This window comes from Mustela lutreola, chromosome 12, assembly GCF_030435805.1.
Source record: "Mustela lutreola isolate mMusLut2 chromosome 12, mMusLut2.pri, whole genome shotgun sequence".
NCBI classification, from domain to species: Eukaryota; Metazoa; Chordata; class Mammalia; order Carnivora; family Mustelidae; genus Mustela; species Mustela lutreola.
In genome coordinates this window covers 99873950-99892383 of record NC_081301.1, presented here as the reverse complement: position 1 = coordinate 99892383, position 18434 = coordinate 99873950, and the positions used below count along the sequence as shown (strand labels likewise).

Here is an 18434-nt window from a genome sequence, read left to right as displayed (position 1 = left end):
AATTCTCAAAAGTAAAAGAAATCCCAGATTGATTATCTCTGACACAAGTGCTGAAATAAGGCAGAAGTAGAAGTTTAAAACTTAATCTGGAGATGAACAAGCAATAAGGGGAAAGACTACTTTTTACCTAAGTAAGATGACTCATTATGAAGACAAGTCACCCACAAGACCTCATGACAGAAACGTGAAAAACACTGGTCTCCTTCAGATTGCAGAGCAGTCATCTGTCTTACATCTGTTCCCTGCATAACACTGCTCAGTAAATGATACTGTAGCAACTAGGCAGCCATCTGGAAAAATCCATGAGCATGGATCCCTACCTCACACCTTAGACAGATACAAAATGGACTAAACCAGGGATCAAGCAACCTGCAGCCCAGAGCCAAATGCAGCCGGTGCATGTTTTTGTAAATAAAGTTTTATTAGAACACAGCCACATTCATTCACTTACACAATGCCTGTGGCTGCTTTCACACAAGGGAGGAGCTACAACAGAGACTGTATGGCCTACAACACTGAAAACATTTGTCATCTGCCCCTTTACAGAACAAGCTAGCAGATCCCTTGAACACACCAGCAGTCCTCTCAGCATGAGAAATCTGAGAGGATCTTTAGAGGACCTCCAGCTTCTCAACTGATGCCCCAACAGTACTGGCTGGAAATTTGAGGATTGCTAATCAGAAACTCTCACCATCTAGGAGTTTTAAGACCAGCTACATTAACACTTTTTTTAAATACTGAAAACCTGTCATCCTCTTCTGGAAAATACTATTATTTATTTCATTGCTGCCTCTGTCTATACAAATTTATAAAATGTGCTCTGCATCAAAGGCGGAAAACTTCTAACTGCAGGCACAATTTCTGCAACTTGCAGAGATACTGTACGTATACAGAATGCATAAGTACACACCACACATGCGCATTCTGTATATTTACAGTATCTGCAAGTTGTAGAAGTGTAGAGTTGATGGTCACTCCATCTGAGACAAACTGTTGTTACATCATCCTCTGAAGCTGAGCTGCCTGAGTTGCAAGGGGCTTGGAAGACTCTCCAGGAGACTCAGCTGGAGATTCCCTGAGCTTCCCTGCCTTCTGTCTCCCCGAGACTCAGCTCAATGATGTTTCTTTTCCATGACTGTGGGGAAACTCATCTGTAAGAATTTAATTTTTTCATTGTTCACTTTTCCTGCTTAACACAGAAAGGATTTATTTTTATTTTTATTTTTGTGCTCTTTCAAGGAATTAAAAAAAAAATCCTACTTTTAATGAAGTAGGTAGAAAATACAGACAGAAAAACAAGCCAGAGACCCTGACTCCAGAGCTGATGTGAAACAGTCACAAATGAATGAATGGAGTGAAAGAGACTAGTGTGTGAGACATGAGAGTAGTGTGCGAGACACAAGAGAGTAGTGTTCCAGACAGGAGAGAGCAACGTGTGAGACTTGACAAAGCAGGGAGTGTCCACGCAATTTCAGTACAGAGTGAAGGTTTTGGGTTGGGGAGGGTTGTCATTGACAGAGAAGGAAGGGAGGGAGGAAGGAGGAGGGAGAAGAACGGTTTTCCAGGATGGAATCCAGCATTTACCTGCCGTCACTGAGACCTGCAGTTAGGGGCACACGGAGACCACCTTAGACTCAATAGGCATCATCCTTGTACAACTTTGTGGGGAAGAAGTGTTAGATATCTCGCTCTCATATTTGGCACCAAAAGCCTCCCACTGCATAAGCTGCATCCCAGGGGTGGCTAAGGTTTCCATATCGTCAATCTACCAATCTGGCTGGGGCCTATTTGATAACAGCAACTTTCCATTAATTCAACCCAAAAGCCCTTTATTGAGAGACCATAGTAGGCCTGGGTCTCCCCAGAAATCAATCCCTGACCTAATGGCCCTCAGAGCTCAGGAAGGGAAGACACATGTGGAAAATCCAATTGCTGTCCACAATGATTAAGTGCCATCCATGAAGGAGGGTAGAGAGGGGCTGCCATGGTGATTGATACACTGAACATGAGGAGCGGGGTGGTTAAGCGGGGGATACCCATATCCCCGCAAGGCTGAGTATACAGAAGTGACCGATAATGGAATCGGCAAGTGTTGCTCCCATTACGCTATAAACTGACTGGTCTCAGAGCCGCACTTGGACCTGGTGAGCCTGGCATTGGCCCAGACTCCAATCTGGCCTCACAGACCCTGCAGACCCTTTCTGCAACTACTTATGTGAGGTGGGGCTTGGTTCTCTCTGGTCATCAACTCAGTAGTGAACGTGCACACCCAGACCTGAAATAAACCATCATGGACTTAGCGACTGAACTCACAGGGGCTGCATCCGGCGAGTTTCCACTTCAGCTCCCGGCCGAGCTGCCTACTCAGCAGAGTGCGTACTTCCTTGCACACATGCTTCCTTATTTCTGATTCAAGTTGTTCTTATTATGATTGGACATGGTTCTTATCCCTCTTATTTTGAAATCACATAACAGGTCTCATGATTTTTCTACTTACACCAAGTCACCATGGTTTATTTAAATCTGAATTCAATAGTTTGGGATTTTTTTCTAGTGAGGCCATGTTGCAAACATATCCTAAACCACAAACCCACACATGTGCCTGTGATCTGGACTTCACAATCGATTATTTTCCTGTAAGCGCACCCGTCCCTTCCCTCAAACACATGAACCACTGCCGAAGTGACTGATGGCCCCATCCCATCTGCATTGCTCCCAGCATTTTCCTGTCATTTCTTCTACGCTAACCCTTTGCAGTCACCTCCGTCACTCTTGGAGAGCACTACGAGGTTGTCCTCTCCTTCCATGTAATGTTACTTAGCTTCACTAATTAGTCAACACTTTCTGCTTGGTTCAGGTTGTAAGTCATCCAAAGTAAAACAAAGTTTCAAATTCTTTGCTATTTCTTTTTTATTTTCACCCAAGGACCCACTGATACACATTTTCTCAAGGCAAAAGAAATCTATTCAATAGAATTATTATACTAGATTCTATGTTTATTTCAAATAATTTATTTTGTTGTTGTTTTTCTCCAAATCCATTTACTAGTCTCTCCTTAGACTATGCCCTTCTCATGCAAACATCCTGCAGAGGAAGAAAACGCCACTTAAATTCTAAGTTGTCAGTATGTTCTGGGTAACAGCCCAATCTTGAATTCCTAAGAGATACATAATCTTTGAACTTGAGTTTCAGGAGTTAAGAATAAAGCCCTGATTAATGCAAAATGTACAGGTTCAGGAAATAATCTAGTTCTCAAAGATGGTACTAACTTTAAGCACTTGGGTCGTTATTGATAAAAGCAATAAGACACTCTGGGCTTTGTTCCACTAGGTTGGTGATTACTGGGGAGAAAGAGAGTGTCCTGCAGCCAAAGGACAATGGAGTGAGGGTCCTAAGGCTTCATTAAAGGGAGAATCATGTGCTCAGGGTAACAGGTGCCCAGGACAAGCTGCATCCTCCCACAGGATGTAATCTCCTGTGATCCAGACAGGTAAGGTCACTAAAGGAGCAGAACCACTTCTCCCGCAGATGAGGCATGGGTCTTTTCAGTCAGCACTTCTGGGATCCTCTGGGAATCTTGTTAAAATGCAGATCTTCAGGGCACCTGGGTGGCTCAGTGGACTCCTGCATCGGGGTCTCTGCTCAGTGGGGAGCCTGCTTCCCCCTCTTTGTCTGCCTGCCTCTCTGCCTACTTGTGATCTCTGTCTGTCAAATAAATTAATAAAATCTTTTTAAAAAATGCAGATCTGGGATCCAGGAAGCCAGGATGGGGCTGAAACTCCTTTATCTCTGTCAGGATCCCAGGTGATGCTGATGGTCAGTGGGCCTCCTGTTGAGCTGTAAATCCCATGGTCATCTAGGTCCTCTCTCTTGCAGAGAAGGGGAAGACAGGAGTTGAAAGATGCAATGTACAGGCAAAGGAAAGCAGACAGATATAAAGGAAAGCAGAGGATCATAAAGAGAGACGAAGACTAGGAGATTCGAAAATATGGCTCTCCCGGCTTCCGTCCCTTCTTAGTCCACAGTAGCCCATTAGGGTGGCTGCAAGGTCCTTAATGGCTCTGCCCATAGCCCAGGATCCTGAGTGCCTAATGTGGGGCAGGTGGGACCACCCGGGAGCAAGGACTCTTCCAACAACCACAGATGGGAATTCTTGGATGGCCCTTCCGCTGGAGTCAGACAAGTCCAAGTGCTTCCCCAGGCTTCCAAACCCATCCATCTGCACCAGGGAAAACATGCCAGTAGCTGACCCAGGGAAGACATGGGGCAGGCCTCCCTCTTGGGTACAGCTGAGCTTGAGACCACTGGAATCTTCCTCTTCACAGTGGTTGGACTCCTAAATCACCTAGACCAATTCAAATCTCAAGGCTGACACAGTCCCAAGACCCTAATAATGCGAGTGGCTCACTGTGCCTAATGTTTGTACAAACAGCTCATTTACACTCAGTACCCATCGTCCTGGTTGGGGTCTTGCAAGGAAGGAGCCTGTGTGACTGGCCTCCAATAAATGTTCAGGCTGCTGAGTCTCTAATGAGCTTCTGTGGTTGACTACCCTTGGCAAGGACAGCTCTCACTTGTTCTGGAGGGAACTCAGCATGCTCCATACGTCTCTGCTTGGGGAGGACTCCTGGAGGCTCAGGCCTGGTTTCCTGGGGACTTCTTCCCGTCTATATTTTTTCCTTTACTCCTTTTGCTTTGTACCCTGGGTACATCAGAGTTTTATGACTATGCATCGGTCCCGCAAGTCCCCCCAGTGAATCACAGGACCTGAGGAGGATCCCAGGGATCTCCAGACACCCAGCAGGGGAAAAAAATCAGCTCAGTCAACAGCTTACCCAGAGGACCCAGCCAGGTGCACCAGGCTTCAGACCTAAAGAAATCGTGACCTAACAGCTCTGTCTCGTATTAGGCCACGGAGCACCTAGTCATTTTTTACAGGAGTAGCACAAAACCAAGGAAATGACAGTATCTCTTCTGCTGATAAAGAGGGTAAATATCTCAAGGAAAGTTTTTAGAATCTTAAATTCACTCTCAAATTCATGGCAGTGAAGCATAGATTAAAAACCAGGACCTGAAGAGTGGGAAGGGCCTCCGGGAAGGTATGTGCTTTAGGGTGAAGAGCAGGTCCTCTGTGTGAGAAGGGCCAGAGAGCAGCCAAATCTGCCCGATCGTCTTCAAGAGACTGTGGGTAGAATCTTAATTATCATCTCGTGGGACTTGCTGTGGCCAGAGCCGGCTGTGTACGCAGCCTGCGGTGGAGACAGCACCACGTGTGCTGTGGGGACGGCTGAAGGACGTGCAGAAGGAGCGCCTTTCCTAGAGGAGACCGAAAGGCAGAAGGAATTCCTGCCCTGGAGGAGCTTCAAGAAGCCCTGAGCCGAGACGAGGGCCTCAAAGGGGGCAGAGCAGGGAGCTCAGGAGAAGCGTCCTACCTCCAGGGAAGGTAGATTCCACCCCTGCACTCATCCAGCACACATTTACCAAGGCGGGTCTCTGGGAGCGAGCTCCCCGGGTGTGGGAGGGAGGCCACCACAGCAGTCGTGACCATGCGACGGCCAGTGGGACCGAGGAGTCCAAGCATCCGTCCTCACCTGCATGGTCTAGGGTCAGTAACACCACTACCCTTGGCCCTTACTCCCCTGGGCTCCTTGAAACAAGGTGCCACATGGTGATGCTTGGATTTTGGTCCCCCCAAACCACTTAACTAAAAAACAGGAATGGTCACAATGTCACATCCGTGTATCGGGGTGGGATGGGGGTAAAAATATGAACCTTGGTTGATACAACCAAGAATAAGCACACATTATGTGATCCATTACCTGATTTCAAAAAACAAGATTTAATTTGGAACAAAAGCTCTCTGTACAGGTAAATGCTTCCTTAACTTTTAACTGTTATTCATTCTTACTTAATGTTGATCTTAACCCTGGTTTGGACCTGGCGTTCCTAGAATTAGCTCAATGTCGAGATACACTTCCGATTACACACTTGGCAACTGCTTCTGGGGGGTATTGAAGTCAGCTGGTCCCCTAAACACTAATTTGTTCTTTTTCCCAGTGTTAGACAACTAACTAGTTCTTCCTAATTCAATTTAAATCAACATCTATTGATGCACTAGAAAGAGGTCCAGAGATAAAAAATTAAATAGGCCATAATCAATGAAGTTATACTAAGTAACAGAGTTCTAAGGGAGTTCAAGTGAGGCCAATTTGTTACGCAATGAGTATTATCATTTTGTTCCTTGTCAGCATTACAGATAAGCTAACGAGCTACCAGCTTTTTCGCTGATACTTCCCCTCTTACCATGACAAGATAATTTTTAAGACTTACCTAAATATCCTTACCTAAATTAAATGGAACCTAAACTGTATATTTTTTATTGTGGGTAAATTGTCCTAATATAAAATTCACCACTTTGGCCACTTGTAAGTGTGCCGTTGTGTACCACTGACAATCACACGGCTGGGCAACCGCCACTGTCATGTAACCCCAGAACTTTCTCATCTTCTAAACTGAAGTTGTCCCCATTAAATTCTCCATTAATTCTCCATTCCTCCCCTCCCAAAGCCCCTGGAAACCATCTAAAGTGTATTTTTAAAAAGACTTATTTATTCAGGAGACAGGGTGCTTGGGAAGAGGGAAGAGCAGAAGGAGAAGGAGAGAGAATCTCAAGCAGACCCCCCACTGAGCATGGAGCCAACAGAGAGCTGGACCCCAGGACCCTGAGATCATGACCTGAGCCAAAATCAACAGTCAGAAGCTCGACCAACTGAGCCACCCCAGCGCTCCAAGTATATTTTTAATAATAAGAAGAAAGTAATTCCTTCTCCACCTGAGAAATCCTCCTGAGGCCACAGGCCCTATTGCTCCAACGGCCAACAGCACCGCAGCAGACACCCCACTCTCTCCACAGAGCTCCTCCCTCAGGGCACACTATGATCTAAAGACTCAAATCTCTGGATATCTAGTAAAGTCCATATATTTTAATATTCAGAAAGTCAGGTGAGTGAAATTTAATTCTTCTCAAAGAAGCGTGGGTATGGAATCAGAAGCAGAAAGCATGTCCCTGGTGTAAGAGAGTTTAAGTCGTTGTGACTCCAAAGAATCCCTGAGATCTACCCCCCATGAATGACAAGGGGACACACAAGTGCCCAGGTTGCTGCTGGAGCCAGACGTGTGTCCCTCAACATGCCATCATCTAAATGGAGACTGCCTGTGACATGTGTGTCAGTGTCTGGAGACTTTCAGGAATCTCACTTAACCGGAGGACTCGGAAGAATGCGTTTACTCGGCTGAACAACTGACACCAGCTCCCGGGCTCTGGGAGGGAAGCTACACTAGGCTGCACGTGACCTCACCCCTTCAATCACACACTATGTGCAGGAACAACGGGGAGACGTGTTCAGTGTTTCCCTGCAGCACAGGGACGTTTGACTTAGCACATACGGGGCCACACGCGTCTTATATTCACTTGAAAACACACTCAGCTACTTTGGGAGGCTCCGTCTCTGTGCTCAGTCGACAGATCCACAACATCAGGGAGTGACTGGCACAATTCATAGCGAGAGACAGCTCTCAGGAAGGAACATACCGAGACGCTTTCTTCTCGCCGGTACTGCTTCCAGTTCCTCCCGCCGTCACTGAACATGAGGACGTAGCTGGTCACCCAGTCGGAGCTCCCGTACCCTCCCTGCGTGGCCACAGCTGTGACCTCCATTCTCTCTCCAAGGTCGACCTGCAGCCACTGGTATTTATCTGACACAAGTGGAGACCAGCCACCAGCCCCTTGAGGGGAAACAGAAGCAGAGAAAATAGTGAAGGAGAGAAATCGTTAAGACATTATCACATTATCCTGTGAAGAAAGAGATCATAAAGAAAACTTAAGAAAATCAGAATTCCAAATTCTTGAACGTATAACCCTCCATGATCACACACACACTCAAAACCATGGGTTAAGTAAACAGATGAATCCTACATTCCTCATGAATTGCTCTGATTTCTCAGTCATGACCCTGACTCTCGGGCGTCCAGTGGTCCCAGGCAACACGTGGCCGACCAAACACCAGGTCACTGCATCCCTGCTTGAGACTAATATCTCCGCCGGCCTGTATGTATGACATGCCTTTGGACGGACCTGAAGGAAAACATGCAGACCGTGGTAGAACTAGAACAGCTTAGTTCTGGAATCCCAGCATGAGGAAGTGCCCTACCGAATGACGGCAGGACGGGTGGGGATGGCAAACCCGACGCTCGATGCGCTCACAGGTTCATGCGAGAAACAGGCATTTTGAAGAACCATCTGAAACGCAGAGCAGCAGGGGTGGACTTGAAGGTTTTCCTGCGCAGGGAGGGAGAGCCTGAGGGGCAGCAGGGAGCTTGAGGGAGAACAAAGAGCGAGCGAGTAACAAGAACATTCTAGGTTGTCGAGACAACAGCGGCAGAGCAGAGATCACGAGGCTTTGTCTTGTCCCGGGAGAAACAGATGAGACCCGGACTCAGAGGAGGCTCCCAGAGGCTGTGTTGGGACATACTTTGTTCTTCCATGCCCCAGAAACGTGGGTTTTGAATGTAGACTTAGATGTCACATTGAAGTTCCTGGTTTTAAATTAATAAGCAATTAAAAAACTGGCAAATAAGTTTGAAGCACCTTCTGGAACCGATGTTTTGCCAATTATCCCTGTCCAGAAAACACAAGTCATGGAAGTCACCTGTGATATGATAAGAGGGGTTTGGGAAAACAATTTTCCCCACTGTCTGACACCTCGCTTGAGGTTCTCATAATGAGGCCTAACGCATTAGACCGCATTGACCGTCTTCCCGTGAGAGGCTGTTACGGACCCCCGCCCTGGGTTTGCTAAGGCCTGTAGGGCTGAGTGTATGTCAGGAAGTGTGTGACATGGTGCCAGGACGGCTGCGAGGGAAACGGAAGTGGGGCGCTTGCATCAGGATCAGGGCGTCCCCAGGGGGTGGGCACGGACGTCTCTTCAGTACATCCCCTTTCACCACGTCTCCCCTTCACCACACAATGTGTTCAAGCACAGCCTTCAGGAGAACCCAGGTTCTTTCTCATTCCTTTCTACCCAGGTTTCCCAGACTGAATCTTTGTTCAAGTATTCCAAACTTTCCTCTCAACGTACCACAAGCACAATGCCTTTTTCTTTGACCCAGAATCCAAAATGCGCTGCATTTTGGGTTGTTCTGTAATGCATCTTTTTTTAATTTTTAATTTTTATTTATTTTCAGCATAACAGTATTCATTATTTTTGCACCACACCCAGTGCTCCATGCAATCCGTGCCCTCCCTAATACCCAGCACCTGGTTCCCCCAACCCCCCACCCCCCACCCCTTCAAAACCCTCAGGTTGTTTTTCAGAGTCCATAGTCTCTCATGGTTCACCTCCCCTTCCAATTTCCCCCAACTCCCTTCTCCTCTCTAACATCCCTTGTCCTCCATGATATTTGTTATGCTCCACAAATAAGAGAAATCATATGATCATTGACTCTCTCTGCTTAAGTTATTTCACTCAGCATAATCTCTTCCAGTCCCGTCTATGCTGCTACAAAAGTTGGGTATCCGTCCTTTCTGATGGAGGCATCATACCCCATAGTGTATATGGACCACATCTTCCTGATCCATTCGTCCGTTGAAGGGCATCTTGGTTCTTTCCAGAGTTTGGTGACCGTGGCCATTGCTGCTATAAACATTGGGGTACAGATGGCCCTTCTTTTCACGACATCTGTATCTTTGGGGTAAATACCCAGTCATGCAATTGCAGGGTCATAGGGAAGCTCTATTTTTAATTTCTTGAGGAATCTCCACACTGTTCTCCAAAGAGGCTGCACCAACTTGCATTCCCACCAACAGTGGAAGAGGGTTCCCCTTTCTCCACATCCCCTCCAACACATGTTGTTTCCTGTCTTGCTAATTTTGGCCATTCTAACTGGTGTAAGGTGATATCTAAATGTGGTTTTAATTTGAATCTCCCTGAGGGCTAGTGATGATGAACATTTTTCATGTGTCTGTTAGCCATTTGTATGTCTTCATTGGAGAAGTGTCTTTTCATGTCTTCTGCCCATTTTTTGATATGATTGTCTGTTTTGTGTGTGTTGAGTTTGAGGAGTTCATTATAGATCCTGGATATCAACCTTTTGTCTGTAGTGTCATTTGCAAATATCTTCTCCCATTCCGTGGGTTGCCTCTTTGTTTTCTTGACTGTTTCCTTTGCTGTGCAGAAGCATCTTTAACTTTTTATTCCGAAATAACTTCCAATTGCCCAAAGAGCTACAAACGTGGTAGAGGGGATTCTTGTCTCCTTTGTACCAGGTTCCCCCAAAGTTACCATCTTACATTGTCATGGGGCTTTTATCAGGATGAAGGTATTTACACAGTACAATATTAATGCAACGACAAACGTTATTTGGATTCCCCAGTGACCCCACTGACCCCATTCCTCTGCACCAGGAGGCTGTTTACACACCGAGTCTCCTCTGTGTTCTCAGCCCATGCCAGTTCTGCCACCTCTCCTTGCCTCTCGTGACAAGATTAGTTCTGCTGCTTTGTCCGAGGGCCCCGCTCACGGCTGATGACTGGAAGGCCTTCTGTATTCTAGCTGAGAGCCACTCACAGTCCGAGGGACATTCCTTGGCAGCTGGGCATAATTTTTATAATTGTCACAAAAATAACCTTAAAATTTAGGTGTTGGCATTCAGCAGATCATTTTAACGTGGAGACTCCATTTGAAATTTCCTACAGATCACTTTAGATCTCTGAGGGACTACTGACGTCCTGTATCCAGGTTCATCCTAGTTCACAGCAGAGTCCTGTAGAAGGTACTGACGATACCCCTGCTGGCATTTTGCCATGTTTCCCTGTGAATTTTAACCTCTCTCGAGGCCAGGAAGTATCACCAGCATGGCATCACCCATGCAGGGAAGCAAATTCAGTAAAAAGATCACGATGTTACCGGCATGTTCCTGGGACCAGCCTCTCCCACAGGTGCTGCTGCCTACCTGCCAACCAGCCTCCCCCACCTGCAGGTAACAGACCCTGAACACCTCCTCCTGACCTTCAGTGAGGACGTACTTCTGGCATGTGTGCCAAGCCATCTGATGAACTTGGGGCGGTGGCAGGCATGGAACAGCAGAATCCCCTATGCCGGGGGCGGTTCGCTTCAGCAGGCTAACGAGGTCCCTGTGCACCCAGATCGCTGCTGGACGCTGATGCGCAGAGGGAGTCTGCATCCCCCACCCCCCTCACCTGCCTCTCTCCCCCCTCCGCCCCTTCCTGAATACAGTGTCATAATGTGTACCAAGGAAAACCTATCTGGGGGCCCCACTTGTGCAGGGCAAAGTGCAGAGCCTGGAAGGTGACCCCACACAGAACATCCTTCTCCTCCTGGGGACAGTGTGCTAGCTGTGTGTTGCAGCGCTGAGGCGGATGTCGCAGGAGGATGTGTGCAGCACCCAGTGTCGTCCCTCCCACAGGCTGCTGGGTGCTGGATGACAGTCACCATTACAATGGGCCATCCCTGCTGTGGCTTCAAGGTGCATGAAGGGCCACAGCCCCGGCACTCTTCCAGTGACCTTATCACTGAAGGTCTGTTGCCTGCGCTTCTTCCCAAAGGTAAGACGGTGAAGACAGACACACTTGTCGTGCATGCAGGATGGGCCAAGGACCTCACCCGGGGCCCCACGTGGGACCCCACATGCCCCACACCCAGGAAGCAGGACTGGCATGCCGGTCCCTGCTCCACCAATGAGGAAGACACAGCATTTGAGGTTCCTGTGAGGGTGTTGGATGAAAACTTGGCCCCTTCCACTCTCGACCCCTTGTACAGACACCTCCCCACAGTCCCTGGGTTATTCAAGATTGTCTGCTGACCACCAGCCAGACTATATTTAAATTGATCTGTCAGAAGTTTTCTGTCTCTGGTTAATCCTATGACTGCTTCCCCCAGCTTTGGTGGCTCTGACAGCAGCAGGGACACGTCCTCAGGGAGAGGAAAGGTTGGCTAGGAAACTCACAGCGGGGCCTGAACTGCTCTGTCCGAGGATGGTGATGACTGTGACCTCGACCCCTGGTATTCACAGAACATGTGCTTGTGTGAACCACTGGCTTTACACAGAGAAGAACATGACCCAGGGGGAGAAGAGCCAAACTTCATGCCTCCTTCAAGCTTCAGCGAGCACGAGAGCAGCCGTAAGAGACTCTTCTCTCCGGGACACCAGGGTGGCAGGGGATGCGGTAGCGGGGTGATGCGCATGAAGGGGGACACGCGATGTGATGAGCCCTGGGTGCTGTACGCAATGATGAGTCACTGAACCCTAGCCTGAAACTAACACGGTGCTACGTGTTAACTAACTTGGATGTGGGGGGAGAAAAGATACCCACAGAGCAGAAGTCAAGCGGGTTAGTTGGAAGTGAACAGACCTACCCATCTTCAGGGCATCTATGCCAAACACATAAGTGGCTCTACTACAATTGTTGCCAAGGGAAGTGTCCCCCTGGGATCAATACTCTGTTGTCTGGGAGGGGGTCGCATCCAGCGGTGGTGTTCTTTCCTCATTCACTCTGAGTTCCAGGCAGGGCCCAGCAGGAGCGGGAAGAGCAGGAGAGAAGCAGGAGCCCATGCTGCCTGCCCCAGGAAGATGACAGGTGTCCCCAGGAAGGTAATGGACATCCCCAGGAAGACGACGGGTGTCCCCAGGAAGGCAAAAATCATCCCAGGAAAGCAGAAGTCATCCCAGAAAGGGAACAGGCATCCCCAGGAAGGTGACGGGCATCCCCAGGAAAGAGGGGCCAGCGGGCAGATGGGCTCTGGCGACGGTGTCGAGGTCCCCCTGACCTCTCCACTCAGGGGTCCTAGGGCTGGATGTGCTGAAGCCTGGGTCAGACACTGCTGTTACTGAGGGGATTAAGGCGTTTGCTACAAATCTGGTTCCTCAAGAGACAGCACCAGCTGTGTCCAGGTAGCATTCCGGCGATCAGGACGGAGTAGGCCCAGAAACCCTGCCTCTGGGCCCCCAGCTCCCCTGCCTGTGTGCTTCCTGCACTGCACTAGGAGCCTCAGCCAGGAGAATGGGACATTTCCCACGAAAGGCACCCGGAGGGAAACAGTCACTGCAGCTGCCTCAGTGTGAGCCGGGTTCCTACGTGCAAAGACCGGAAATGGCTGGGTAAACAGACCCTTCGACAGTCAGATGAAAATGCATGCTCCGTGCACACCTGTCGCCCTGAGTTTGCTTTAAGTGCCAGAGATCTTGAGGAAGAGAAAGCACCGCACAGGCATTCACATGTGACCTTCCCAGGGACTGATTTCCATGCCCTACGCACCAAGCCTTCTGACTGCAGCTCTGTCTGCATAAAACAGACAAAAATGGGTCAGTCCCATGTGTTTTGTTTTGCTGTCCTCACACAGACTCCTGAACGGGTCATGGAGACCCACTGAGATCTGACCAGAGGCTCTCAGCTCCGACTCGTTACAAGTTCTGCCCCAGCAAAACATGCGACGGTTCTGCCGACTCCCACCATGGAAACAGAGCAAGAACTGCCCAGCAAGCCTGTCACAATCCGAACAGGTCATAAATCCTTCACTTAATACTGAATAAAACGTGTGACTGAGCTCATTCATGTCCCATGAAATCTCTGTTTACAAGGAGTGCGGCTCTGGGACGTGTCCTGATTCTAGGAGGGCATTCTCTCAGCAGCCCCCTGACTCACGCAGAACAGACGGGAGATCAGATCACCCCCGAGGCCATCGGAACAGGGGCACCTCCCTCTGCTGTGGGAAGACCCCTGGGGAGTCCAGGGCCCAGAAGGGCAGGAGGCCAGGCCAGCCCACGGCTCCCCACGGGAGCTCAGCTGCACGCTCTCAAGGCAATGTCTCCTTTTTTAAAAATCCAGTGTGGTGGAGGATCATGTCAGGAAATGCAGTGGGGAGCTGCTCGGAAGACAAAAGCATGACAACTAAATTAGCCGCCCATTTGTGACTGCTCAGTCAGCCAAATGCCTCTGGGGGAAAAGAAAGAAAATTCCACTGATGCTAAAACTCGCGTTCTCTTGAAGGACCGCTGTATGGCTTAATTCCTAACCGTTAGTAAGCATGCCGTGAGAGCCTCTGATGAAGAGCCGTGGACCAATTACCCGCTGTAGGAAGCAGAGTATTGTCATGAACGCAAAAATGGGGAGGGCTGAGCGTCACATCACATGACAAGCAGCATGGTTTGGGGGTGCCTTTAAAGGATGGCAGGTGAACATGTCAGAGCAAAGCCCACTCCGCCGGTTTCCTCGGAGGGAGTGCAGCAACGGGACACGGTCAGGCTGCAAGGATCGCAGGAAGGAGAAGAGGGGCCCTGGGGTCACCGTCCGCCATCAGCCCCTAGTCCAGGCAGTCTCCCTTCACGTTCACAGCAGCAGAGCAGCGGACCACGGTGGGGCCGGAAAGGTCCCGGCAGCCCTTGTCCCTGGCTATGGCCCCCCTGAGTCCCAGGTTAAAGGGGCAGTTCAGGACTCTCGTGTCAGTTTCAGTATGGCACCTGTGACCCATCAGGGATCCCGGGTGCCTCGGGAAGGATTGCTAACTGGACCCCACCACTTTGGCAGACAGGAAGGCCACCTTAGCTGGTGAATCCTGAGCAAGGGGCCCTGGGCAGAAAAAAAAAATGAAATTCCTAGAAGGGGCAATGCAGATGAAGCTGGCTGGATGGAAAATCAATGTAAAGATAAAGTGTTTATGCCTTTTCTTAGGGAAGTGATCTGAATCACAGCCTTTCTTCTTAAGCAAATTCTCAGGTGTTGATCTCCGCTTAAGTCATGATCTGGAGGGCGTGAGATCGAGCCCCGTGCCGGACTTCAGGTTCCGAGCAGAGTCTCCTAGTCCCTCTTGCTCTGCTCCTCGCCTCACTCGTGTTCTCTGTCTCTCTAAAAAAAGTAAATAAAATCTTATAAAATAATAAAAATAAAGAAACTGTATGTACTGACTGCTGTCTTACTGTGTTCTACATCAGGTAGATGCAGCGATCAGCTACATACAAAATCCCTGGCAGGAGCCATGAGGGTTCAGATAGTTCTATTTTTCCATAAAAATATTGAAAGCTCAGAGACTGCTGGGCAAAATAGGGAGGTAAGACAGACACCTTCTTTACAATCTCCAGGTACCATAATATAGACCAAGGACATTTTAGCCACATGATCAAGTTGTCTAACACGGCTTCCATCACCAGATCTTTGCCAAATTTTCAAAAAAGCTACAACTACTATATAGGAAGAATCATCGTCATTATTATTATAAAATCTTCCATATTTTATACGATCCACATGTTACATCATAATATCCTAAACTGAAGGGAACTAATCTGTTCTCCAGCATTTACAAAGTCAAAAGATATTCCAGGAAAGAATCTGAGATGTTGGCTTTAATTTTTTTTAAGATTTTATTTATTTATTTGAGAGAAAAAGAGAGAACACAAGCGGAGTGAGGGGCAGAGGGAGAAGCAGGCTTTCCTCTGAGCAGGAAGCCTGGTGCAGGACTCAATCCAGGGACCCCGGGATCATGAGCCCAGCCCAAAGGCAGACACCCAACCAACTGAGCCACCCAGATGCCCCCGGGATGCTGGCTTTCAACGGAAAATATGTATAGATAATCCTTCAGAAGGAATATTGACCAACCGTGCTGTCTGAATTCTGCCTTGGGAATGGGTATGAAATCAGATGGTAAAATGAAAGAATATTTAATGAAATATGTATTGTGTACAATCAGAGTAGCAACAGCCACAAGAAAGAACCTCATCAGGTGATTGCCACATTCTTAAAAAATTAATTTAAATCTGCAAAGAGTGATCTGACTATAGTAAATACCGTTTGTACTTACCATTTTACAATGGCTGCTTATGATAGTCTAAGTTATTAATTTTTTAATTAAGTATAATGGAAATAAATTCATCTTAAACACTGAGATTTTCCCTTCTGATGTTTATAAACTTCCCAGTGCCACCACATTGACAGGACCAGAGGCCTGAATCATAAAAATATTCTGTATATGCAAATCAGAAACACAATACACAGGCCCCTTGGGATCCTTTAAACTAATTAAGGATGGTGCTTATTTGGTTTTTACAGTCTTTGGGCAACCACTGGAAAGTTTAGATGTTAAGCTGGTACTAGAGGAACCACCAGACCAAAAATAGTAAATTTGATCATTTAATTACTAATTGAAAACCAGCTTCAGTGAGAGGCTATTTTCACCGGAGGACTGAAAGTCATCATGACTGATGCTTCCTAACTATCTGGAGGAGAATATATCTGGCCAGAAATGGTTCTTCATAGTAAAAGGCCACGAAGGTGGTCCTCATCGGCATGATCTCTCCACTCCCCAAACTCACCAAAATCCTCCACTGTGTCCTTATGGGTCCCTGTCAGTCTATCCGATCACTTGTGGGGTTCCTATACCTGACTTTTGAGGACATGATAAAATTCAAGCTATACTTAAACTGTGATCTTAGAAATACCGAATAAAGGGAGGCAAATGCTCCATTCCATTGTAATGATCTTCAGAATTTACATTTACGTGGGACACAATTTAAAATTTTACTTTCTGGATGAATTATTCACCAAAAAAATTAATCTATCCCTTTCCAAGGTAGTAAAACATTTGCGTTTTCAGTGCATGTATTACTCTGTTTACTGAACTATTATTTGTGCAAAAGTGAAAGCAACTTCATCCATGACAGTCAAGGAGCAAGAGTGAATGAGTGAACACCCCCCCCCCCACACACCCAAGAAAGGAGGCCTTTAGCTCCCTTCCCATGGATACGAACACAATCTATTTTCAACAGGAGGCTTTGTCCCGGCTCCTCCCAGGCCAGGCCCTGGGATGGGGCTGTTTCCCCATCACTACCCTGTGGCAGCTTCCCATCTTGCTGGTGCCAGCCAGTGGCTTGCTGGGTGTTCCCCAGTGCCCATGACATTGGCTCATTCATTTGTTGTTGGGTTTTTTGTTTTAAGACTTTAATTCTATATTTGAGAGAGAGCGAGAAGAAAGAGCAGGAGCTGGGAAGAGAGGGAGAAGCAGGCTCCCCACCGAGCAGGGAGCCAGGCATGGGGCTCCATCCCTGGACCCCGAGATCACTGAGCCACCCAGGAGTCCCGTGTTTGTCGTTTTAGTTACCCACGATAAGCACACTTGCTAGTCACCCGTCCGCGGAGTGCTCTGAAACTAAAAAGGGATGAGAATAATCTGGAGCCTCCAGTAATTCCCTTCTGCTCCAGGTCTCATTTACGACCACTTGTCGACCATCAGCAGGGAAGGGAAACATCAGAACCACCAGGAAAGAAGAAGGCTCCAGACGTAGGAACCTAGAAATGATACAATGCTGAACCTGCTTCTTCATTTCCATCCAACTGCGATATAATTACTCTTCGAGCCACAAGAAAGAATATGAAGTAAGAATGGTCGTTATTCTGTCTGAGAACGACTCGTGATGGGCTAACAGCAAGACAGCATCAGACTCACCATCTCTGCGATGAAGACTTGCGAACCCCGGGCCGTGGCTGCTGGACAGCTGTGACGAGCAGCTGAAGGACTCTCGAGGCAACGTGGACGCCAGCGGGACATCACAGCGATCTGTGGGGAAAACCGCAAGTTCAGACTAACCCCTGCTCCAGGCACTCCCGACTTCTGCCCTCCCTGCCTTCCTGCTTCCTTCTTCCTCGCCCTCCTCGCCTCCCTCCTGTCCTTGCTTCTACTGAACAGGCCAAGAAAATGCTAGAACCGATGGCAGGCGTCGGTCTTGATCAGAGGTGGGTTAGTCGGTGGCAAAGAAAATAAAACCCCCGATGGGTAGCACTTGCCATCTTCCGTGGTGTACACACTCCCATCGTGGGCGTTCCCAGCTGTCAGCATGATGTCAGCAACCCTCGCAAGGGTAAGGGGGTCACACATGTCACTTCATTATACAGTGTTTCCACCGTGCAGATTAAGAGATTAAAATAACCTCAAAAGCATAGACAAGAGTGAGATGCCATGAAAGAACGTAGTACGTGGTGAGTTTGGAGAATTTACCTTTGTTTTTAACATGATTTACTTAACTGTAACTTTAGACAACTTAATCTTTAATAATGACTGTGTTTTAACAACTGGCTTACAAAATTCATGGAAAGTGAATGAATGGCTCTTCCTGGCTGCTAAAAGTGGTTCCAGCCCACTGCCCCTCAGTGGAAAACTATTAAAAGAATTTCCTTTAAAATCAGGAAGAAGACTTTAACAGGCATCACAGCTTCTGCTGAAAGCAGCTCTCAAAGTCTTATCAGTACAAAAAAGAACCTTTAAGAATTAAAAGCACAGAATTGGGAAAGGAAAAAAAAAATGAAAAAAGCAACCACCATCACTTCCAGATGATACAACTCCAGAGGCACAAAGTCCAAAAGTCAGTAAGTG

The 18434-nt window shown here is 47.8% G+C and overlaps 1 protein-coding gene across 1 annotated transcript in view; it reads right to left on the bottom strand.

Annotated features, from left to right (window-relative positions):
• Positions 1-18434, bottom strand: part of LOC131812852 (contactin-associated protein-like 3) — a 158334-nt gene that overhangs the window by 115720 nt on the left and 24180 nt on the right. The window contains exons 2-3 of the mRNA XM_059142804.1: positions 17511-17621; positions 7592-7785 (exon numbers count right to left, since the gene is read on the bottom strand). Of these exons, the coding sequence (XP_058998787.1) occupies positions 7592-7785; positions 17511-17621 (305 nt within the window). The remainder of the gene's footprint in view (positions 1-7591; positions 7786-17510; positions 17622-18434) is intronic.